The 25,714-nt window shown below is 38.8% G+C and overlaps 2 protein-coding genes across 4 annotated transcripts in view; one reads left to right on the top strand and one right to left on the bottom strand.

Annotated features, from left to right (window-relative positions):
- Trpc5 (transient receptor potential cation channel subfamily C member 5) overlaps nt 1-25,714 on the top strand; it is a 280,600-nt gene that overhangs the window by 176,752 nt on the left and 78,134 nt on the right. For both annotated transcript variants that reach the window (XM_031368947.1, XM_031368945.1), the window contains one exon: nt 3,431-3,952. In XM_031368947.1, coding sequence (XP_031224807.1) covers nt 3,443-3,952 — 510 coding nt within the window. In that variant the 5' untranslated portion in view covers nt 3,431-3,442. The remainder of the gene's footprint in view (nt 1-3,430; nt 3,953-25,714) is intronic.
- Nucleotides 7,728-25,714, bottom strand: part of Trpc5os (TRPC5 opposite strand) — a 19,295-nt gene continuing 1,308 nt past the window's right edge. For both annotated transcript variants that reach the window (XM_031368959.1, XM_031368960.1), the window contains exons 2-4: nt 12,984-13,059; nt 12,608-12,682; nt 7,728-10,950 (exon numbers count right to left, since the gene is read on the bottom strand). In XM_031368959.1, the coding sequence (XP_031224819.1) occupies nt 10,453-10,785 (333 nt within the window). In that variant the 5' untranslated portion in view covers nt 10,786-10,950; nt 12,608-12,682; nt 12,984-13,059 and the 3' untranslated portion in view covers nt 7,728-10,452. The remainder of the gene's footprint in view (nt 10,951-12,607; nt 12,683-12,983; nt 13,060-25,714) is intronic.

Below are 25,714 nucleotides of genomic sequence, written 5' to 3'. Positions count from 1 at the left end.
GAAGAGAAAAGTTATTAGGATATGGGGAAGTGGACCTGTCCAGCAAGAGTTCTTTGGTGGGGGGGTGAACTTAAACTTCTTGGGAAGCAGTCCCCTAGCAGAATACCAAACACAGCTCAGCAGTTCCAGACCAGACCTCTAGGCAGGCAGACACCAGGCACAAACTGGCAGCTACAGTCCAGTCCTTTCAGTAAGCAGACACCAGGCAGCTGAAACCGCCAGGCTTGCCACCTGGCCTAAGGCAAGGCCTTGGAAGTGGCAAGCTGCCATAGGAACCTCACAAGCAATTCTTGTGCAAGTTTCTCTCAATGGCACCGTTACCACAAGTTGAGCTCAACAACAATATGTAAGATGAATCAATACATGCGTGTCTTTAGTGAAGAATAGTGTGGTGAAGCAAACCAAACCAAAACTCAGTGCTCGGCTCCCACTGTCTCTGGGGTCATAGTTACACTCCTTCATCAAGAGTCCTTTCACGTGTCTGCTATATCCAAACATCCTTTCACCTGAGTCTGCTTCAGGAAAACAGTCTTTCACGTGTTTGCTTTAGCAAGACATCCTTTCACCTGTGTACCCCATCTTTTGACATAACTTGCCAAAGAACTAGAAGTATCCACTTCATTGTATCCTCGTAGCTGGAAGTAGAGGTGATCATGAGTCACCCAACATGGGTTCTAGGACCTGAACTCTAGTGCTCATGACTTAATAGAAAGTTGTTCTGGCCACTGGGCCATGTGTCCAGTGTGCTCTTTTGTGCTTTTGAGAACTGTCTGTCCAGTAAAGTTGCTCATTTTTGGTTTATTTTGGTTCATTCCCAGAGCCCCATCAGTTGACCCTAGATTCCATCAAGTTGCCAATTACCACTGCTCTTCTCAAGGAAGCAAAGAAGCATACTGTAAGATGGAGAACCACATAAAGAAGCATCAGAAAATTAGCTATCCTGGATAAAATCAGGAGCCTATGTTATTTCAATAGGCAGTTGTGGGGAGGACATGGTCAGTGAAGACTCCTCTCTTTGGAAAAGTTTTCGTCTCTGGTCTCGAGTAACCAGAAAACGAAATGGAGGGTCAGAATGCTCCTGATTGGAATTAGATAGCTCCAGAAAGGTTTTCCTATTTCAAGCACAGACCGTCTACTTTTCAGCTCTATGGCTAAGCAGTAATCATGGGTACTGCTTTGAGTCTTGGACAGTCCTGTCAGCAGTGACAAGAAGCAAAGAAAGGAAAAGCAGACGAAAAGTATAGAGAGCAGGGAAGGAGTGGGAGTGAGAGGACACATTGAGCAGCATGTTGGAAAGCAGACCACGCCTCCACTTTCGCCCAGAGAAAACTGTCCACCAGATTGTCACCCACTCCACCTTCTCCTCACCATTTTTGATAATGACAAAAATTGAAAGTCATCTCTACCTAGAGAAAGGACAGATTTTCCTGATCTGAACTCTGTTCTTTCTGAGCAGCCTATGACAAACTGCTCTCTTTCCATCTCTCCCCACTCCATGGCTTTATGCCAGGTGTGTTTATGTTCCTTCCCAGGCCCACTCAGGCCTATTTCTTCCTAAGCCTGTAGGCTTATGTTAATTTCTGAGATTATTCTTTCCTGTGTCCGATTTATTTTATGCACCGAGTTGTTCACTTCCCGCTGTTTGGTTTGTAGCTTCCCTTTCTTGATGTTTTACAATGTTTACTCCTTTCTATGTCCTAGCAGTGGATAACCAATAGCTTTCAAAGGCCAATGCTGCTACTCTGCAAGGGAAACAGGTTTCTGGCAGTCTGTTTCCCCTCACCTTTCCCTCCCCCTCCCTTCTGACCACTCCCCTATTTAGAGGTCCCTTATACAAGGGAAAATGGAAGCAAAATATGGTGGAAAACAGTAATACTTGCTTTTGTAAGGTCATGAGTAACTCTAGATTGTTACTGCTGCTGTGTAAAAAAAAATACAAAAAAAGTATTGATTAAAACAATATTTGTCTATTTTGTGAGAATCCCAACTGTCCCTGTTCTTTACTCCCCAGCAAACATGGAACATGAGCTTTGACACTGTGCTCTTCTTTTCCTCAAATCTAATAAGATCTGTATTTCCCCTTTTCCTGGAATGCCATTCATGCTTCACGCTCAGATTTCTCTTCCAAAAAGCTTCCTATCATTGTCTCAGGCCTCTTCCATCTTCTAGTTCTTATGTGAGTCTAGGGAGTTCCCTCATGTTCCTTTTCCTTTTCCTGTATCCCCAGTGTTCCTGTATATGTGTATGTATACATATGTATATACATACACACACATATATATGTATATATACATATATGTGTACATATATATACATATACATATACATATTTTTTTCCTTGAACTGATGTTCCTGTCTCCATCTCCAAGGTTCTAAGATTACAAGTGTTTACCGCCCTATTCAGATTTGTGTAACTGAAACCAAAGCTTTGTGCATGCTAGACAAGTACTCTACTAACTGATCCGTGACCCCAGATCTTCTTGCTTTCTTTATTGGCATGAAAACAGACTAAGTCCCCAAAGATATATTTTCAAGTTGAAAGGCTGTTTTAATTCATTGATGAGGTTTTCAGCACTTCTTTGGATGTGCTCCCAAATACATAAAGAACTCTGTACATTCTAGCTATAGCCACCATTTCCACCAAACGTCAGATCCTAGAGACAACAGTTTTATCAAAGGTCCTTTTGCCATTGTCGATGCTGCCCCACACCTGGAATTCCTCATTTACAGTATTACTTCTTCCTGACAATACCTAATTCTTTCTAACTTCCTGGACCTAGAAGTAATTGAATTAGCCCTGCCCTTTAGTCTCCTAAAGTTCCATATGCAAAAGTCAATACCATTTGTGAGAGACTTTTCTTTTTTACCATTATGGCTTTATTTAGTTGTGTGATCTTCAGAGTGATTGCCTGTCTTTGGTATTTCAAGTCAATATTCCAGCACTCTCAACTGCTCAATTAAAACTATACATATAACACCATGAACTGTTATGGACTGTTATGGAACTGTTATGATTTGTTCAAGTCAGCTCCAAAAGGCCAGGAACAGTATCCTCTACTTCTTTGTTTCCCTTCTTCTGTTAGTTATTGTCCTAACATAAATTTAAGAGCTGAGCTCAACAGTTGCACAACCTGGTTTGAATTTTGGCTCTGCTGCTGAAAACTACATAATCTTTGGTACGCCCATTAACCTCTCTCAGCTTCCTCCCATGGGAAGAATATTTACCAACTGGGTTGTTGTGAATATTAAATGAGTAAATATGAGTAACGTGCTTAGGAAAGTGCCAAGAACACATCAGCCCACAAACACTAACTGTTTGGGAGAGCAGTCACAAAAGAAAGGAAAATTCAGTTTCTGAATTACCAATGGATGCTCCTTCCTGCTTCTAACTATAACCATGCCCTCTGTGTTTCTCATTTCACGTGTGTAGGTTCCCACTCTGATGATGGACACCCAGTTCTCTGAGTTCACACCAGACATCACTCCCATCATGTTGGCAGCCCACACCAACAACTACGAAATCATCAAATTACTTGTCCAAAAGCGGGTCACTATCCCAAGACCCCACCAGATCCGCTGCAACTGTGTGGAGTGTGTATCCAGTTCAGAGGTAGACAGTCTGCGTCATTCAAGGTCTCGACTGAATATATATAAGGCTCTGGCAAGCCCCTCGCTCATTGCCTTATCAAGCGAGGACCCCATCCTCACAGCCTTCCGGCTGGGCTGGGAACTCAAGGAGCTGAGCAAGGTAGAAAATGAGTTCAAGGCTGAGTATGAAGAGCTCTCCCAACAATGTAAGCTCTTTGCCAAGGACCTGCTGGACCAAGCTCGGAGCTCCCGAGAACTGGAGATCATCCTCAACCATCGAGATGACCACAGTGAAGAACTTGACCCACAGAAGTACCATGACCTGGCTAAGCTGAAGGTGGCAATCAAATATCACCAGAAAGAGGTAAGCTGAGATAATAATCTCTGTCTCCTGGAAGTTTAAAGTGCCCAGTGTCTACAGCATCAAAGCAAGACTCAGTAGTTTTCTAACACTTAGCACTTTGAACATATGTGTAGGTTGTATGGGCCTCATACATTCATTCATCTGTGATGCAGACAGCTTTTGTGTATTTTCTCTGTTACCAAAATGTAGTCACCTCATTCTTTGAAAGGAAAGCATTTTATCATCCAACAAATCCTTGCCAAGTACTCTTCTCAGTGTTTAGAACAGACAGGCTAAACACCAGTCCTACTTGTTTGGATACATTTTGCAATTTTAACTTTAGAGTATTTGGCCACATAGAACTTGTAAAGATAATTATCTTCATAATTTATATTATGATATGAATATACTTGATCACTGATGATTTTACAGTGAAAAATTCTCTTCATATAGGATATTATGAAACTATATGGCTAACTTCTATTTTGGACACAAATAAATAAATGAAATCTAATGTTATCTTCACTATATTATCTATGGCAAGTGAATTTAGAATTTTTGTGATAAACAAAAACCACTCAAATTCCTTGGAAATGGAGCTAGAGAGATTGCTCAGTGGTTAAGGACATTTCTGGCTCTTACAGAGGACACAGGTCTGGTTCCCAATGCCCACATGGTGACACAACCATCTCTAACTCCAGTTTCAGGGGATACAATGCTCTCATCTGACTTCTGTGGGATCCAGGCATGCATTCATACGTGCAGGCAAAATATCCATAGACAGAAAATAAATAAATAAATGAAATTTTCAAAAACCTTAAAAAATTCTTTAAAGGCATGTAGTTGATATCTTAACAAACTAAGAAGAAAAGCATATTAATTTTTATTCGTTATTCTTATATATGTTTTCTTTTCCTTAGTTTTGGTGGTGGTAGTGGTAGCAGGGCAGGGTAGGAAGGTGCACACACATGTGTATTTGTGGTATTGCTCTGGCTGGCCTTAGACACCTCATCCTCTTCCTAAGTATTGAGTTCACAGACATATTCCACAACTTCTGTCTCAGTAGTTCCTTTATTTTCCTCTTTCCTTCCTTCCTTCCTTTCTTCCTTCCCTCCTTCCTTCCTCCTTCCTTCCCCTCCTTCCTTCTTTTCTTCCTTCCTTCCTTCATTTATTTTTGTTTTCAGTTTGTTTTTGTCCCTTGTGATTCTTCATTTCCCATCTACACATTTAATAGTATTTTTATGTATGCATATGAGTGTCTGAGTTTGTGCATCCACAGGTGTGATGTATTTGTATGTGGGCATAGGCATAGTCACTCATCCATATACCCAGGGGTCGGAGGAGGACAATGGTTGTTCTACTCCACTACTCCATCACTTTATACTCTTGAGGCAGGGTCTTCCACTGAACCTCAAGCTAAGTTGACAGCCAAAAAGCTTCTAATCATCCTGCCTATCATATCCTCCCTTCCCCCTCTATACACAGCACTGTGGTTACAGGCCTGTACAACCATGCCCAGCTGTTCATCATGGGTTTGTGGGATTTTAATTCAGGTTCTCTTTTTTACACAGCGAGTATTCCTACATACTATGCCACCTGCCCAGCCTAATTATTAGTCTAAGTGCGTCCTAGGCCATCATCTTATGAAACAAATTCAATCTGAGAGTCACGTGTTGAGAACCCATAAACTGTTGGAAACAGTTTTAAAGGACAGTTTTCCCCAATGTCTTTAATTCCCTAAAGAAGGTTCCTGAAGGGATGGGGGGGAACCTCCCAGACCAAAGGTATTGAAAGAGCAACAACTTCTCCATGAGAGTGAGAGAAGTACTCAAAAAGCAAATCCTGGATGAACAGCCAGCTGCGCACAGTGCTGCATGCCTGTAGCTGCAACTGCAATCCTTTATTGGTATATCCACATTTCCCCTTTGGGGGAATGCAGGTAACATTGTATTTCAGTATGGAGCTCTGGATTTTTATTTTATTTTGATGCAGGATCATAGAAAACTACCTTGAAAATGAGAACAGACTCCGAGCTTGAATTATTGCACAATGTTACAACTGTTAAAACTTAGGAGACCCTTGGACTTAAAGCATTTTCCACTGTCAAACAGCATGAAACTACGAGAGATGGAGACAGAATATTATGACTTGAAGCTCTATTGTTCCTTACAGGATTGTGTTTTGAGTGCTTTGTCTCCAGCTCGTGGCATTATTTGAAAAGTTGTAGATTCTGTAGGTAGTAGCACCTGGATGTAAGAAGTAGGTCACTAGAAGCTGGCTTCATGAAGTTCTATTTTCTACTTCTCCCGGCCATGGTCACTGCTTCCTGGTCCCCAGGCATGAGCATCCAATAGCACAGACTAGCTGCTCTCATCATTGTACCTTCCTCATTCTTGTTAATAGCGACCCTCTGAAACCATGACCTCATATAAACCTTCCCTCCCTTAAGATAATTTCATTTTCACTTAGGTATTTTGAAAATGCAAAGAGAACAGAAACAAGTACAATATCACCCTCAGGAACAAAATCTTGGCTGAAAGTGGAAGAGAAATTATTCTTCTCTAAAGGGCTTTTTCTTTTTTTATTGGTCATTTTTATTTATTTACATTTCAAATGTTATAGACTTTCCTCGTTTCCTCTCCGGAAACCCCCCTATCCCATCCCCTCTCCCCCTGCTTACCAACCCACCCACTCCAGATTCCTTGTCCTGGCATTCTCCTATACTGGGCCATCAAGCCTTCACAGGACCAAAGGCCTCCCCTCCCATTGCTACCTATGCAGCTGAAGCCATGGGTCCCTCCATGTGTACACTTTAGTTGGTGGTTAAATCCCTGGAAGCTCTGGTGGGTCTGGTTGGTTGATATTGTTGTTCTACCTATGGGGTTGCAAACTCCTTTCTAAAGGATTTTTTCACTGTAGTTTTTCCTCATAAGCATTCCTACTCAGATTCTAATGGGCTCTTCAAAAGAATGTCATTTGGTGAAAGAATTAAACAAAAGCCAATTCCAACATACAATTTTTATATAAAGTAGTAGGATGAGACAGCTTTCGTCTCTTAGAAACAGGTGCAGACTATTGAATAATCCTTACATAAGAATTCAATCTTCACCAGGCAGTGGTGGTGCATGCCTTTAATCCCAGTGCTTGGGAGGCAGAGGCAGGTGGATTTTTGAGTTTGGGGCCAACCTGGTCTACAGACTGAGTTCCAGGACAGCCAGAGCTAGACAGAGAAACCCTGTCTCAAAAAAACAAAGATGACAACAACAAAAGAATTCAATCTTCGGGTGATTTTATACTGGCATTGGTATGGAATGACTTTTTTTTTTTTTTCTTTTTTGGTTTTTCGAGACAGGGTTTCTCTGCGTAGCCCTGGCTGTCCTGGAACTCACTCTGTAGACCAGGCTGGCCTCGAACTCAGAAATCCACCTGCCTCTCAGGGATTAAAGGCGTGAGCCACCACCGCCCAGCTTGGAATGACTTCTTAAATGTCATAATTTCATATATTCTAGCCAATTGTCACACATGCCAAAGGTTTCCAAAACTGTATCATTTTGGTTTTTTCATTTCTATCATTTAAAGTAAGCAAGCAGCAAAGGTGTAATCTTCATTTTACCAATGAAGAACCATGTTCACGAACTTCTCAGAGACCATCTGTCAAGTCAGTGGACAGTCAGGCTCTTGGGGCAACATTCTCAGTGACTTTTCTTTGTGATATCCGTGGAGCAGAATCCTTTTGTAGCAGTTCGGTAACTAGAAATTTACTACAAGTTAATTGAAGGTGAGTACAAGTATTTTGGCTTTTAAATCAAACTTTATTAGCTAAAATCTCTTTTAAAAAACTATTAAACCATTTGGAATAATAGTCAATAAAGATCATAAGTGATTATTATAACCTAATAAATTGAAGAAATGGTTACATGTAAAGATACAGGTATATACTGTCAGCAGCTCTTCTACTTCAGCTAATGAAGATTTGTACTGTGTACTTCAGTGCCATTTACCAGCCTGTCTTTCTTGATTTTTAACACCTTTCAGTTGGTCTCAGAATATAGAGCCTTGTCCTCTCTCTATTTCTCTATGCCATACAAAATCTGTTTTTGGCTACTTGGATAATGGACTAGTTACTTCAGTCTTCTAGAAGAGAGTCAACATCTCAATTGGAGACATCCAATAAACATATTTATTAGTATTTCTCCTTTTAATTTCACTATCTACTTAATCTATATCAATTACCAACTAGTTACTTCTGCCAATATCTTACAATTGGCTAATTTTCATAAGGCACAGGTAAATGAACACACTTGGGAAGTAACCCCATCTCAAGCAACTATGTTAACTGTTAGCAATTTAAAATGTTCTCCCTACCGAAAATATGTTCCCTACTAGCTCTTGTTCTTAAGGCTTTTCTTATTGCTAAGATTGTTCCTTGTCACTTTTAACTCTATTTCTAATCCAGTTTCATACAGCAAACATACTTGATCCAACAGTCCATTTCTTGAAATAGAGTTACATCTTAACAGTTCTTAAGTGCACATAATTATACCATCAAGGCAAATAGTGAAATACAATAGGCAAAACAGGTCCATATATGAAGAACTTGCAGCATCTTCTTTTCCTGATGTTTAAAAACAACACTGTCCATTACTTGTTTAAGGCTTTGTCTAGAGTAGACTTCCAGGTTTCTCTTGTTATGATCTGTTTGAGTTTATTGGTAGTTTATGCTCTATGACTTTTAACAAAGTCTTACTAGTTTATTGTGGAAAGGTTACAAAGCCCACATTCTAGAATTCTACTTTGATTACTATCTACCCTTTAGTGTGCTTTTCAGGTTTGCAGAGCATCATTTGCCCTTTTGCAGGCAAATTGCTCACCAAATAGAATTTATAGTAGACTGGTGGCCTGATTTCATTCAATTAATCATAATTTGAGTGTTATTTTGGCAGAAAATTATACCCTATCTCCTACAGTTCAAATTTCCCTGGTGGCAGTATATATTTATTACTGTTGGTAAATGTTCTTGTAAATATAGAAATAATCTTACCTGTTCCACTAATTATAATAATTATTATTATTCATTAACATTTCCTCCTGGCATGGAAAAATAATTTCTTCTCCCTTTCTCCAATCTTGCAATCTACAATCTCCTAACCAAAATTAGGATAATTCTCAGTGCATCACCTATTTGCTGCTTTGTCTGTACTTGTGTACCTAGAATCTTTTCTATACTTGGAAAATAAGATTCGGTTTGCTTATTAAAATTACTGTAGCAAGGTATTACAGCATACTACCTACTGTAATATACAATTAACCCCACTAATTACATTTTGACATAATTCTCATGTGTTCTGTGTGTGCTTTTGTCATGTATCTGCCATGTTAGTTAGCTCTGAATTCATCTGCATTAAATGCCCTATTAATCTTTTTAACTATGATATGATTTAGGATTCTATGTAAACTGATAAAAAGGCCATACTGCCTGTCCATAGCAGTAAAAGGATTGGACAGCCCAAGTTGGTATAATAAGTGAATTTCTTGCACACCTATTTAGTTGATCTCTGTTTCAGTGTGGGGGGTGCTTCAGGTATTATACTTCACCCTTCTGACATGTAGAGGGTTATTGTGCCTCAACACCAGTCTACATCTTATTTATCTTTCTACCTCTTAATAACAAATATTGCTAGGTTAAGGTTGTAACGGTCCTATCACATTAAGCCTCCCATTTATTTATCTTAAACTCATTTATACACAAGAAGATATACACTGTCCATTTCCCCTTGTAGACCATTTGCTCCAGGCTGATGACAAAAGCTCTTGATTTTCCATTGATGAAGTCTTTGTTAGACCCCGTCTTGCCATTCTAGAACTTCTCTCTTTGCTTTTTGGTACAAGCTTCAATAGTCCATCAGAGGACAATATTGCAAAACAATAGTTTCAGCACACATCAACATGTGTGGATTGGAACCCATCATCAGTCTTTCATTCCATATCTTGACCCCAGAATTCTCAAAAGTTTGGCCCCGGAAAATCTGGAAAAGCTTTCTATACTTTTATTGCCTGGTAGACGTTGCACTTTCAGAATTATTTACCTTACTCTGCCATAAAAACCTCCCTCTTTAAGACACAATGTGCCAATGTTGTGCTGTCTGTGAGAAAATACTCATCATAATATCATGCTGGGGAACACTACCCTTAGAATTTCTATTTATCACAGAGCAGTGACACTGATATGAATATTGGTAGAGTTCATCAGTTCTTCATGTCTATTCTTTGGTAGATTCTTCTCCTTGCTATTATTTGGTCTTATCATGAAGAATCCTAATAGTACAAGTAAAGTAAGCACTATATAACTAAAGCCAGTATTTTGAATTAAAACAAAGAAAAAAATGATTTTGCCAAAGAGAAATCAAGGTTTACCTAATCTAAAAGTTTTTAATAATGAAACTATGCTGAAGTAGAATAAAACAGCTGTTGCTGAAGCCTAGGGGAAAAAAATGAAAAAATGACTTTTCATGTACTGGCTCTCACTCATTTTCTGCATCATCCTTTATGGCAGGAAGTATATCCTCATATATCTCGTTGATATCTATCATAGCTTCATCCATGTCAATGATTAGGTCTTCGTCTTCTTTTATTGAAAGGATTGATTCTAAGTCGGAAAGATCAGCAAGATCCGGGAGGGTATCTTCATCCGGAGGAGGCGCAGCTGCTCCTTCCTCTTCTGGTCTAGCATTCTGCTGCACGGAGGGAACTTGTTCTTGCCCGATCAACTGTAACAATTCCTCAGCGATTCTTATGAGCTGGGCTACACAATCAATGAGCCCAGCAACCATTGCAGGGATTGACACAGATTCCATGGCTCAGGCAGGTAGTGTGATTATGATGGTGATCAAATACAGAGTCTAGCCACAAAACTTTTTAGTGATATTGGTTAACCTCTCACAAAATGTCTGTACTAGTAGGCTATTCCTATTATAATCACCACCAGATTGTCACTTCCAAGACAAAACAGCCAATCAGATCTAATAATAGAAAAAGACAAATAAAAAAAGATCAATATCCTTGACCATTTATTCACACTGCAGGTTATAGCTACAGGGTATAGTTACCAAGACTCATCCAAGAGGTTAAGTGAGATTTCTGGCTATTGTTCTTCCTTTTTCACACCCTAATAAGGATCTAGTGCCTCTCTTTTCCTTTGGATTTCCCATGATATTTATTTTTGCTCTGGGATTTTAGCATAAAATAGGTGGTTTGCATATCTCTCCTAAACACCTCTATTGAGAAAGGATATATCATCACTCAGAGTCTTTAACTGTTTTTATTAGTATCTTTGACTCATGACCATTTATATATGAATGTTTTGGTGTTTTTAAATATTAATTTGTTATAGTTTCCAATTGTCATACATCTTCGGGACAGATGGCAGAGTGCAGTGAATTGTAAAAGCTCTTCGTTTATTCTTATTAATTAGGCTATATGATCAATAAGCCTACCAACTCTTAGAGGAACTGACACTGATTCCATATCTCAGCCATCTTCTCAATAGATAAAATATTACTAAAAAGCTACAGCAAGTGGTCTCTTGATGATACTGAATTCTGTGGAGCTAGCAATGCTTACTCCATTGATTTAAATGAAAAATGAGCATGTTAATTTGATTATGGTAGTGACCAATTATGGTAAGAAACGAGTGGTGCCACGAAACTCATTGATGATATTTGGGGATTGTGTCAATTGTCAAAATTTAGACAGTTGTTGAATATTCACCCAGTAGGACACTAACCATAAATAAAAAAGAAGTACATTGCTAATAGAGACACATATTAATATGAAAGGTATTATACTTAGTGGAAAAACTAGATATAAAAGAGTACACACTGGAAACTGTTCATCTACAATTCAAGAAAATTTATGGTACAAAAAAAACATGAGAATAATTGTGTCTAGGAAAATGAGAAGTAATTAGAGACATATAAGTGAACTGTCTATGATGGTATCAATGGTTATATTTTACAAAGTTCTAGGTTATATGAGAATATGAAATTGATGGATTCCATTGATTGCTAGTGTTAAAAGTTGTGCAATTCATTGTCTGTCACCCTTCCTTAAGTAACCAAACAGAATCAATCCCCTACCTGAAAAGCATGTCAAATGAGATGATATGCCTATAACATTGTAACAAATTCTCAAATTTGTGGAAGGAAAGCCTATTATATATAAAGCACCAAGAAACCAATTTTACCCATTAGTGCATCTAATCCTCACAATAAAATAATTCTATAAAGTTACAATTGGAAAAACTGAAAATCATTAGGTATTATCTAACTTATGGCCAGCCACATGGTATGGAATAGAAGTTAACCCAGGACTAACTTCCAAAGACTTATGTCAAAGGGCACATATATGGGTATCTATGCTAAGACATTTGCTTTAATGAGTCCAGAGCTAACATCTCATTCTCCCAAACAGGAATAGAACTGAGAATGTTCCTTCACTTGCTATCCCTAGAAATCAGCTAAATTATGAGCTAACTGTGTCTAATACTAACTGGTGGAAAGAAGTAGATCCTATGGTGTCTGTGTCATAATCAATAGTTTCATGGAGCTTCAAAGATGTGTGTGTTTGCTCTTGTCCTATGGTGTTCTGAATTTCTCTAAATGATTGGAAGCTACTCACCTGTCAAGGTGGACAAAGGTGTTGTCCTAGAAAATGATTTCTGGAGTTCTGCTTTCAAATAGTCCACAAATGCTCCTGCAACAACCAAAAAAATATAACATACATGCAGATGGGCTAAGAGGGACAAATCACAAAATCAGTAGATTTAAAGATATCAGAAAGGGGTAGAAGCAAGTACAAACTCTCTAATGTGAGCTGACAGTAGCTGGCATTTTCTTTTCTGTGGCATTTGCTTTCTGGGCAGAGGTTAAAGATAAAGCTTGGACCAAACGCAGAGGGTGACTACCAAAGAATGAGAAATTTCAGCATAGCTGTTGGTAATTGTAGGAGGCTAGCATAATGGATGTTTGGGGTATGCATGGGCAGTTTTTCTTACCTGGAATAAGTTGAGGTCTAGGCTGGTCCCTGGACAGGAAGTTCTCCCTACACAGGTACACTCCTCAAAAAGGTACCTAGCATTGGATGTGAGAAGGACACAGAAGGACATAAACTCAAGACTACTTTTGAAGGACACTTTGAGCAAAATTATTCTAAAACATACAAGCATATCCAAAGAAGCAGGTCTCTTAAGGAACATGTATACTATCAGATAGCAACCTGAAAAAAGGAGATATACATTGCATAGTCCCTCTCATATATGGAAGCTAAAAATTTCAATTTGACTACAGACTACTGACTACTAGAAAATAGGAGTGGCCACAGGGAAGGAGGAATAAAAGGTTAGCTAATGGGTACAAAAATGAAGTTAAATAGGAGGAACATATATGTTCTAGATTTCTATGGCACAGTAGGGTCACAACAAAGTATGTATTTTCTGAGTAACTAGACAAGAGTAACTCAAATATTCTAATCTTAAAGAAAATAAAACATTAATTACCCTATTTCTAGTAGTGCATGTTACCTAGGAGGTGGTGGCACACACCTTTAGTACCAGCAGTTGGGAGGCAGAGGCAGGCAAATCTTTGAATTTGAGGCCAACCTGGTCTATAGAGTGAGAGTTCCAGGACAGCCAGGACTACACAGAGAAACCCTGTGTAGCTCAAACCACAAGAGAAAACTTTCGTGATCTTAGGGAACCAAAACTTTATCACATATACCCTAAATTAGCAAAAAGCTCTCATCTATCAAAAGATACCTCAAGAGAGTAAAATGATCAATTATAAGGTAGAAAAATATTCAGAAAGTATTCCCAATAGAAGGTTGATACCTATTCTATGCATATATTTTTAGACTCCTATAAATGAATAAAACAATGTAAATATCATAATCAAGACAAAAGAAATTAACTACTACTTCATAAAAGAGGATATTTACATGAGCTACAAGCACACAAATTGGCATTTGTCACTTTTACTCATCGTACAAATGCACATTCAATCCATAAGGACATACATAAAACCCCACAAGAATAATTATATCTGAAAGGACTGATTATAAGAAACACAGAACAACAGAGCCACTGGAACTCACATACAGCTGTAGGTAAATGTGTTGGTTTATACAATTACTTTGAAAAGCTACTAGATAGTATCTACTAAAGCTAAGTCTACCTCTGTCCCATGCACCTGTAGTATTACTACTAAGTATCTACCCAAATTAAAGGACATCTACCAGAATACATGTAAAAGAAAGTAAAAGGAAACCAGAAATGTAGAAGTATAGTATATATCCTATCATTTCACTTAGATGAAATTTAAAACAACAGTGAGTGTTGTCAACATTGTTTGACCAGCATGTCATTAATGGGAGGGAAATGAAGCATAACATTACGAGAAGGTTCCAATGCCTGGTGTGGATCTCTACTTCATGTCAATGCAATGACAAGAGGTCCTGATTATCAGATAGTTTTTAATTGATGCAACGTGGCATAACCTGCCTCTTATAAGTAGCTGGAAAAAGAGCTAGAACAAAGGTGATGCTAGCTGACTGAGAACTGGAGTCTTTGCATCTCTGTCTCACTTTCATCAGCATGACTAATGAAAAGCCACCATTTTCTTCCACTGAGTGTTAGTGTGCTATTTGGTACTACTTCCATCTGGAAATGGCAACAAGTTTTGAACAATGGGACAAAAGAAGAGCAAAGAAATCCGAATTCACTAGGCCCATGTTTATAGTGGATAAGCTCCCCAGCAGCAGACAAGGTAAATTACTTCATATCCAAGTGGACCAGAGGTAGTTATATGGGAGTGATTAAAATGTGCCTTTGGTGAATACAGGTGCTAGTTCCAGATTCACAAATAGACTTTTTTCTTTTTTTCGTTTTTCTTTCTTTTTTTTTTTTTTTTTTTTTTTTTTTTCTCTCTTCTGAAGTGCTATAGTACCATTTGGTCACAAGCATTTCATTTAAATACTTAAATAAACAACACTTCTGTTAATGGCTCCTCAATTGGTGGTGGGATTATACCTCCCCCATCCTCTTTACTGGGACTTTAACTGAAGCCCAGGCAGGGCTTGCTCAACACAAACTGCACTCATTAAAGAAAGAAGAAAAGTAAATAAATAACCTCAGTGGGAGAGAATGAGGAGCTTTTCAAAGTTGGATGGGAAAGGATGAGAGGCTTTTGAGTGTGGTAAGGGGAGCAGTTGAGAGGGTAAATGTGTTCAAAATACATTGTATGAAATTCTCAAACAATGAATAAGAAATTATTGTTATTTAAAAAAAAATACTCTAGACACTCATATCTTCTCTTTGTCCTCCCCATGTCCAGGGAAACATCAAGGAGACCTTGATGTCCCAGCATAAGGGGATGCTGGAGTGATGGGTTGGTAGAGGATGGGTGGAGGAGCACCCTCATACAGGCAAGGGGGAGGGCAAGTGTGGGACGGGTGGTGGTGAAGGGGTAACCAGGAAGTGGAATATCATTTGGGATGTAAACAAATGGAATGATTAATAATAAAAAAAAAACTACCCCATCATTTTGATATAGCAGGAACATCTCTGGGAGATATAATGAAAATAATCAACAAGATTTGCCCTTGCATCTATATTATAAAGTTAGAAATTGTTGCCTTTATAAACAACTGCATACAGTGAGTCTATAGGATCTGACATTCAAAATGTCTATGAGCTATCTTTAATTTATCAAGGAAAATGGAAAGAAGTGTGGAACTGAAGAGTTAAATACAGCCCCTTCTTGAAAAAATATATGAAAGATTAATAACAGAAAACAAATGAAGGAGTAGGGATCCCCTTGGAGTCAGCTTAAAGCAAGTTCTTCTACATTTCTTTCCTCCCCTTTCTAATCTGTTCATTGCTGCAGAGACAGTCTTAGACTCTTGCTTACCTTGTAGAAAAACAACTTAGTCATTGCCACAAACAGTAGTTTGCAAACATCTCTTTGTCATTGTGTTAGTCAGGCACACAATTTTTCAGTGTAGTGTTCAACCATGGGGTCAGACACCTTATCTTGGCTTGGGGAAGTATCAACAGCCTCATCTCTGAAGCTTAGCTGCTGTAGGAGTCCCCAGAGAAGCCAGGAAAAGATGTAATACTTCCAGAAACAGTTTTGGCCTTCAAATGGTACCAAGTGCAGGAGAAAGGGCCGAAAAATGAGGGAAACAAAAACATTACTGAATGTGATAAAAAAAAAAAAAGGTTCTATTCCTAATTCTTCCCTCAACTTTCTAAGAGGGAAAAAGAAAAGTTGTGAGGGTTTTCGATGGAGAAAAAAATAGTCTATTTAGCAGATATCAAAACGATAGCAGTGACTCTAAGGATAACATATTGCGCCAAACAGACTTGTATTTTCATCCTAACTTTACTAAGTGCAGAGTTTCCCTAAGCTAGATTTGCCTTAATTTTCTTATATGTAGGATAAAGTGTATAGGGAAATTGCATGACTTAATTCACGAAGTTTAGAATGTTTTCCAGTTCATGGTAAGTGCCTTACAGATGCTAGCTGTTTGTGCTATGGAAATTCCGGGATCCAGGAAGTAAGGCGTGGTGTATCCTGGCCACTACTAAGATGCCCATAAAACCTGGAAGTAATAGAGGTATATTCATCTACAAACAGGTAATGACTTCAGGCTTTGATAAAGATGTGAGGAGAAGACACTCTCTAGATAATGAAAGCATCTTACAGTATGTCTAAGGTGAATTCACCAAAACTAGTTCAGACTTTCCAATATTCCTATGGGGCTTGCTCAAATGACAAGGAGAAAAAGCTGCGTCTTACCCCTTACCATTCCTGCCTGAGCTTCAAGAACACACTTGACACATAGACAACTGAGCCCTGGAATTCTGGCTGCCTTTCTCTTTCTGTAAATGCCAGCCGGCCAAGAGAGACTGCATTCATCCATTTTACCAACAGGAATGATCAGAGACAATACAGGCTTCCTCTCTGCCTGAAAATGTGCTTGCACCATCTGCTAAGAATGTGCCTTTCTGGTTTTAGTGGCTTCAAGTATGATTCCAGAACTCCACTCAGTAGCTCATCTCAGGGCTTTACGGCTTCTTCCTTCTGGGATCCATATCCTCAAGCACATTCATATACATTAACCTACAGTAGTCCTATCAGACAAATATTTTTCTTGCACAAATGAGGGAGTGAAAACCCAAATGTATTTCATGTGGCATCTCATTGAATCTTCAAATTACTATGAGGTCAATAGGGTAATGAGGGATGGGGGCTATATCTCCACTATGTATTTAAGAAAATAAAAATCCACATAAGCCAAACAATCCAAGGTGCCCAGCTGGAAAATGGTAGAAGCTGGAACCTGATTTGCTGCTCTTTCCATGGCTTGCAACTGCAAACTCTCTAATCTTTGGGGGAAAATCTTCTAAATATCTTGTTAGGGCAGATACGTTTCCAATGCTTCAAAATCTAACAATATATGTCATTAATCTATTAGAATAAAATCATAAAAGCATGTATAGACCCTATATGTAGAACTGCCAAGTGAATATCCAGAGACTAAGATTCCCATTGTCAGTCTCTCCAAGAAAGAAAATACAAGTTGAATAGCCAGGCTATCCAGTGGAATAAATCAGCTGTTTTTTTCTCAAGCCACTCTGCCTTCCTCTTGCATGATACATTACACCTAACAGTTCTCTACAGGAACATAATGACACAAAAGAGGAAAATTACAGTACAAGTAAGTATCTGGGACCTAAAGTAAATCCCAATGGCCTCTTCCACTGTACCACTAATTGCCTGTGTTAAAAGCTTTTCCCCATTGCCACCACCACACAAGAAGTATAAAAACTGTCCTTTTAAATGGACCACTAAAGGGGAAGCTGGTATTTATTTGGCAGAAGAACAGGATACTTCATGCTTGGCATACTGCTACCATTGCCGTCTAAGCCAGAATCTGCTCCATTCTGCAGGGGTGGCAACTATTTTGTCCTCAGGATAACATAGTGGAAGATACAGCTATATTTATGTACAGACTTCTTTTTAATAGAAATGCCTGTCACCCCTGGTAAAGCTCACAGGAGGTGACATAAATGGCACAGCCAGAAAAAGGCAAGCCAAGTCTTTAGTGCCTTCTGGCAGCTGAATCCACAGTGTCAACGAAGAACACCTGGATCTTTCTCTTCGGTTCTAGAACATTACTATACAGGGAGGTATACAGTAACTGTCCCAAGAGTTACTGAAGTAAACCATATTTGTCTTCTGTGTCCCTTCCCAAATCACAGTAAATAGAAGGGCTGAAAGTTACATCTACTGCCATATCAGCTCTGATGACCATAGTGAAACAGCAAACAATTGGACATGTAAACTTATACTGAAGCAGTAGTGTTAATATAAATACAAACTGATAAGTGCTTGATATATTTCTAATAATACATAAATGCAAACATCATTGATCCATTAATGCATAGCAACCTCAGCCACACAGGCATATACAGAAGTATTTGACAGTGGCAAATAAGATAGGATGGAGGAAAGAGAATATTTTTTTAAGGAAGGCAGACTCTGGAGACAGAGAGACTTAGGTTCAAACCTAAATGTTTCCTTACCTTGACAGTTCACTTAGGCTTGCCATGATTCTCAGTCCTTATCAGAAATAAATATGATAACACTTTGAGCAACTAAAACCTTTGTACTTTAGACAATTTTTAAGTGTGAGAAAATACCCTAACAATTTAGGTAAAACATGAATATGTACGATCTGAGTTCAAGATACACAAACATTCTTTCACTGGTATTCATTAATGAAAGAAGTAACTTTCTGTAAATTTGTGTTTTGTCTTCTATATACTGAGGATAGTGAGGGCACCTGTCTCCATGGGTGGTATAGTCATCAAGTGAGATAACTTTTAAAAGATCTCTTGTAAGCCATAAAGTTCATGGCAAAAAATAAATAAAAAATAAAAAATTCAATTGAAGTAGCTAGCCAATCCTTTTTTCCAGGGTTTAAAGCTTTTACAGGATTCGTGATTTTTGTCATTTGATGAAGAAAGTCTTAGGCAACCTGAAATAATTTGAACACTACAGTCATCACTAAATCTTAACTTGACTGAGACCATGAATAGGATGTAAGTGGCCTTACATAGACATAGGTCCTAGTTTAACCTTACCTTGTCTCTATTCTTGTGAGACCTTAACTAGCCTCTAATTAGAATTTAACTAAGATACCTTGGCAAAAAAGAAAGGGGGAGAGAAAGAAGAAAAGAAAAGAATAGAATAGAATAGAATAGAAAAGAAGAAAGAAAGGGAAAGGAAAGGAAAGGAAAGGAAAAGCAAAGAAAAGACAAGACGATTATTCAGGCTCAAACTCTTTGAGTATCTGAAATTAGATTCTGAATAGGCCTTCTCTTTCTGTTCTGTATCCTGGAAAGGTGTTATACATATTCTGAATAGATGTTAATGAGGCACAACCCATGACTAGGCTAACTGGATTGTGTTAGGATTTACCTAGGCTTAAGCTTGGCTACACCTTAACTTCACTAAGCCTGAAAGGGAACCTCCACAGAGGAACAAGTATTTAAAGCCATAAAGGGCCTTGAGGGGGAAGCTGGGAGGAATAATACAGGAACTGACTATAGAAAAGCTCTTTGTGTGGAAAAGCCACGGACCTCAGGATGGGTTAGGTTGTTCAGGCATAGGCATAAGAACCCCCCTAAGAACCGTATGGTTGGTTCCAGTCATTGTGATGGTACAGGTTAACAGAGTTAAGACTTTAAGCCCTTCCGTTGCCACCCACACCACACACATGGCCCTTGAACCGGTCTGTAAACAAGACAAAGATAAACAAGACAAAGCCAACTAATTCTGTCCCCATGGTCTCCGTCTGAAAATGCTGGCTATAGTAAATGCCAGCCATGACCTCCTTTAGGGAACAGGCCCGTCTTTAGGTCAGGACTGCCAAGCGTGATGTGGTGCAGGCTAGGCTACCTATCCTGGAGTAGGAATGACTAACCAAAACCTAACTAACCACACAAATGGGATATGTTTTCAGGTCATAGAAAGAAACCCAATCTGCAGGAAATGAAAAGGGCTGTACCACACAAGTTAATAGAGCAGGAGCTCGTAATGGTACACACTTCGCCAGCCCCTGGGATATTTGTACTTGCTATGCACGAGACAGTTGTGAACTGGTATTCTTGGCCCCAGGCTTAACGTGTGTTCCCAGGAAGCAAGAGTTAAGCAATTCTTACATCTCTTATAAGTCAAGAAATAAGAGAACCTTGTGCTTTTAACCTGTCCTTTGGGGAATGGTTCTGACAGGGTCTGTGACCACCAGGGTGGCCACAATAGTAATCCAACAAGTTCAACATAGCCAGTTCTCTACTCAAATCAAAAAAAAAAAAGACTTAACAGTGGTTCAGGAAAGCACAGTCCCTCTGCAAAAATCAGATAGATTTATTGACAGCAATGACTCCCCCCACAAAAATCAGCGGAAGAATAGATTTGATTACCATTGAAAGGGAAGGCATCCTCGTGCATTTAAATGAGGGCTGCTGTTTTTATGCCAGTCAGTCAGAATTCATATGGGAAAATGCCAAAAGGTTATTAGAAAGGATTAAGGCTAGGAGGTAGAAATGGAAGGCAAAGAAGTACAATATAGACAGCACGGGACCTGGCTGGCTCTGCTAATGGAGCCTCATCTAAGAATAATGCTGGGACTTCTATTAGGACCATGCATCTTGAACGAACACCCTGGCCAGGTTTATTTGAACTCGAGTGAAAACAATTAAAAAAAAGAAATACTACAAATGATCTGCCAGGAATACCAACCCGTTTCTTCAAAATAAGTTCCTAAGGCAGTATGAAAGTGAAAAAGGGGAAATGAAGCAGAATAAGGCAGAAAAAGATCAATTATGAGACTTCCTTAAAGCACTATTTGTACTGCTCAGTTCCAAGCATGATTTCCCTTGCCACCTGGAACAGAATGACCTGAAGAAATCATGAGTTGAAACAATGAGTTGTTGCCCTTAACAACCTGGCCACCAAAGCTTTACACCTGTCAGCTTTAAAGTCTGCTTTTTAAAAACAAAAGGCTGACTGCCAGGTACACTTCCATAAAATAGCAATTGCTTGCTCACACCACCTTGTGGCTTTAGAGTGTAAAATAAGAATGCAAACTGGACCTGGCACAGAGGCTGCTCTGGAACTATCCTGGCTTCAGTTCCCCGGTGAAGACAGCTCCCCTCTTCCACGATCATTGATGTCAGAGTGCTATTCCAGAGAGATTCACACAACACCTTCTCTAGATTTATAGCCCAGCTCAGGGACTAACAAAGTTTTCACAAGATCTCAACTGAGATTTAGATCTGGGTGGGATTAAAGTGGGTTTTGAACAGCCTAAACTATGTTTACATCCTAGTCAAACTTTAATAGGGCTGGCTAGGGCTTTCAATGTCTTGGGTTCAGATTAGACTTAAATAGAACCTGTTGAAGCTTCGGCTTGAGCCTTATTGGGCCTTAGCTGAAATGAGGATGCTTTTACTGGGCTTCTGCCCTGACGAGGGAAGACTCTCAGTGGCTGACTAGTTCTTAAGGTACTTAACTAGCCCTTAAAATTGTCATAGACCCTTGCTATATTCTAGCAAGACTGCCAAGGCTTAATAGAAACTAGAGCTCTAACTAGACTTAGCTTTATTCCCTACAGAGGTATTAGTTGGAATTTGGCCCGGCCTAGACTTTAACTGGACTGTTTTAACTGGGCCGGAATGATGTTACAATTTAATCTTAACTCAGTAAGGCCCTTATCAAGATGGCTAATCTCGAAGTATTCTTAAGCTTAAAAAAAAAAAAAACTTGTATAAGATTTAACTGTGTTGTCACTATGTTCTCATGACAGTCACTGGTGTGGGCCCTGCCATAAATAGTTTCTTCCTAAAACTTAACATTTGGCCTTTAGTCAGTCTCCAATTATGCAAGTACTACCAGGATTTGACTGCATGTCAATTAAGTATAGACCAAAGAATAATCCTTCTGTGAGGCAGTACTAGAATTAAACTAGACTTTGTCTTTCTTTGGCACTACAGAAGACTCAACTATATCAAAAGCTGACACATGCCCTTTAATACCTAAAACATCATATAAGTGTATTTGAAACCAAACTAGGTTGCTCTGAACTACAATGAGACTTCAACTATACCCCCTCATTTCTGACAGATCTCAATGGTGCTGAGGCCCTATGAAATATACTTTCAGTATAACTTGGCTCTCAGTAGGCCTTCTATGGGCTCTGGCCAGACTTAACCTGGGCTCAGTTTTTAGTTAGGCTTTAAGTAAACTCTAACATTTAAACTATACTGAACCTCTGCCTAGAAGTTAACCAGGCTTAATTACACTGTGGCTACACCTACACCCTGGTTAAGTCTAAAGTAAATTCAATAGTACTATGTGGTTTCTAGGGCTTTCCTAGGACATAATTAGGTTAGAACTAGAAATTAACTAAGCTTAACTAGGCTCTGACTTAGACTAAACTAAGCTTACCTCTACCCCCATTGCCTATATCACAAATGGCTTCTAATTATATTTAAACTAGGTATAAGTATCAGCTAGGTTTTAAGTAGCCCCCTAATTAAAACTTGTTTTATGGTGAGACCCTATCTATACCTTAAACAGACTTAGTTATATCTGAGTAATCACTACGTTCACACTCAGGTTATTCCCTAACTAACATCTGGCTACACCGAAACTAGTACTTAACTGAGATAGGGCTAAATTAGGCTCAGACACAGGCAATATTTTACCTGTTTTCTAGCCCATAACTAGAGCTATGCCCAATATAGAACTCAGCTAGATTTACTTGCAGTTCAATGAGGGTTAGTCCCTAGACAATCTTAACTAAACCCTTAAGAGAACTAAACTGTATTTATGAACTCCTGAGGCTTTAAATAAACTCTGAGGAGAATTAAACTACATTTTTTTAGTTGCAACAGTTTAATTACATTATGAATAGCACTTAATAGGTTTATTTCCTGAGAGAGGGTTTGTCTGGGCTCCTACTAGACCTAAATTAGCCTTTTGTGCTCAAAAGAGCTTACTAGGACTGAGACTTTTGCACTAGCTAGGTTCTAAATGCGCTCTAACTAACCCTTAACTAAGCTTAGTCCCTGACAAAACCAAAATTAGACTAAATTATATCTGAATGAGGCTGAAGCCCAAACTATGTCTTAACTGTTAATAAACCAGAAACAGGTTTATTTCTTGCAGAGTCTAACTACTCTCTCTATATACCTAAACAGGACTTAGACCCTGGCCAGGGCTTAACTGTGATCTCTAACCTTAACTAGACTTAGGTGTTAGCTATGCATTCTATGGGCTCTGATCAATAATACTTATATAGACTGAGGCCCCGCCTAGACTTCAACTGGATTTTATTCTGTGTTATTAACTAGTTTGAGGCACTTGCTGACTCTGAACTGCCCTCTAATAGGACTTAAGTGTGTTGTACCTCAAACTTAATTCATCTTAGACCCTCACTGAGGTTTACATAGATTGTGATCAGAGCGTTACAAAGTTTACCAGCTGGCTAGAAATACAGGGGCTCTTACTAGACCCAACATGATCCTAGGCTCTAAGTTTAACCAAGCTTGGTCTAGCAATTATAACTACCTAGTTTAACGTAAACTCTAAAGAGCTCTTAACCTAGCAATCTAGCTTTTAAGCAGACCTATGTTTCAGCCATACTTGAATAAGATTTTTGACAAGCCTGAACAATGCTAAGGTTCTAGACAAGATGAATGATAGTGTGAGCAGATTATACATGTGTTTAGTACCTTATCCGGCTATGTCTTTACTGAGTTCACTAGATTTTAACTAGATCATAAGGAGTCTTAGGCATTGTGTAAGTCCTAAGCTTCATATAGACACAATTAAATTTAACTAAGTTTTGACTTCTACTAAACTATGCTTAATGCCATTTCAAGGATCTGGCTGTACTGTGACTGATAAGAGCTCTGCTGGACTGAGAATGAAGGTAAAACAGACATTCGCCAGAGCTTAGCAGGGTTCTGACCAGCCTGAATCAGGTGTAAGTCCTGACTACTGCTTATTACTAGCTTTGTTAAGACTTATCAAAGCCTATAGTTGGTTAAGATGTAATCAAGGCGGATTGAATTCTAGGCAGGACCTGGGCCTACTAAAATATTAGAGTCCATTTAAGGCTGAGGTAGTCTATAAACCTAGTTTAGGTCTAGCCAGAACCCTATTAAGCCCTAAAGCTAGATAGATAAGGTATACGTCCAAATGTAACTAGGATATAATGAAGTCCATGGCTGGAGCGACAGCACGAGCTTAAGATTACTTTTTGCTCTTAGAGAAGACTCAATTTTGGTTCCTAGTTTCCTAGCTTGAAGAGATACAATGTCCTTTGCTGGCCTCTGCAAATACCTGCGTTCATGTGCCCATACCTACACACACAAACACACACATACACACATACTCTTAAAAATAAAACAAATACCAAAACACAAACACACACATACACACATACTCTTAAAAATAAAACAAATACCATACACATACACACATACTCTTAAAAATAAAACAAATACCAAAACACAAACACACACATACACACATACTCTTAAAAATAAAACAAATACCATACAGATACACACATACTCTTAAAAATAAAACAAATATGGTATTTGTTTTATTTTTAAGAGTATGTGTGTATGTGTGTGTTTGTGTGTGCAGCCATAATGGTCTGAAACCTTGGAAACATGAGGCAAGATAATCTATCATTTCTTAAATTTGTAGATAACAATGAGTCAAGAATTACAGTTTCTTAAACATCTGGAAAAATGAAAATGGGCTATATAGCAATTGACAGAGTGACTATTTCTATACCTTGAGATTAAAGGTGATTTTTCTTTTAAAAAAAAATAAATGAAACAAATACTATCAAAACCTTAAAACCTTAAACTGACTGACTCTTAAACACAAAGAGACAGACAGAGATTTAAAAATAAAACAAACATTATCACAAACCTTATACAACCTGACCCTTAACTACAGGGTGACCCTCCCTACGCCTTAACTACATTCTGTTACATCTTAATCAACTTAGGTTGATTAAGCTAAGTCTTAAGGTGACTGTGACTATGTTTCTGAACTTGCTAAGATTTAACTACATGACACTCAAAAAATAGTTACATTAAGACCCTAGCAAGGGCTTAACATGATAGTTAATAGGCACTGCCTAAGGCTTTCCTGGTTTTGGCACTGAATAGATCTAAACTAATCTTAAAACCTAAGATTTACCTTTTTTGGTTTTGTTTGCTTTTGGAAACAGGGTTTTAGCATGCAGCCCTGGATGAACTAGAACTCACTATGTAGACCGGCACAGATCTGCCTCTGCTGCTCTTACATCCTGAATACTGAGATTAAAGCCAAATGACACCATATCTACCCGTTTCCTTTGGGCTCAAATTCACAAAAAAGAATCTGCTTCATGAGTGTTCAGAAGGAAAGTATATGCCACTGCCCCTGGTAGGAGTTTTATGTTTGCTTGTTCATTCGTTTTTGGTTCAGTTTTGGAGAAAGAGTTTAATTATGTAGCCCTTTCCTGGCTAGAACTCACTACTTACACAAAGCTCCAACTCACATCTGTCTGTCCCTGACCAAGCCCATGACCCAGACCCAGACCCAACCTCAACTCCAGCCCCAATCCCAGCCCAACTCCAGACCCAGACCCAGA

Source organism: Mastomys coucha, chromosome X, assembly GCF_008632895.1.
Source record: "Mastomys coucha isolate ucsf_1 chromosome X, UCSF_Mcou_1, whole genome shotgun sequence".
Lineage (NCBI taxonomy): Eukaryota > Metazoa > Chordata > Mammalia > Rodentia > Muridae > Mastomys > Mastomys coucha.
Note: the sequence above shows the minus strand (reverse complement) of the source record. Positions and strands in the feature narration are given on the sequence as shown.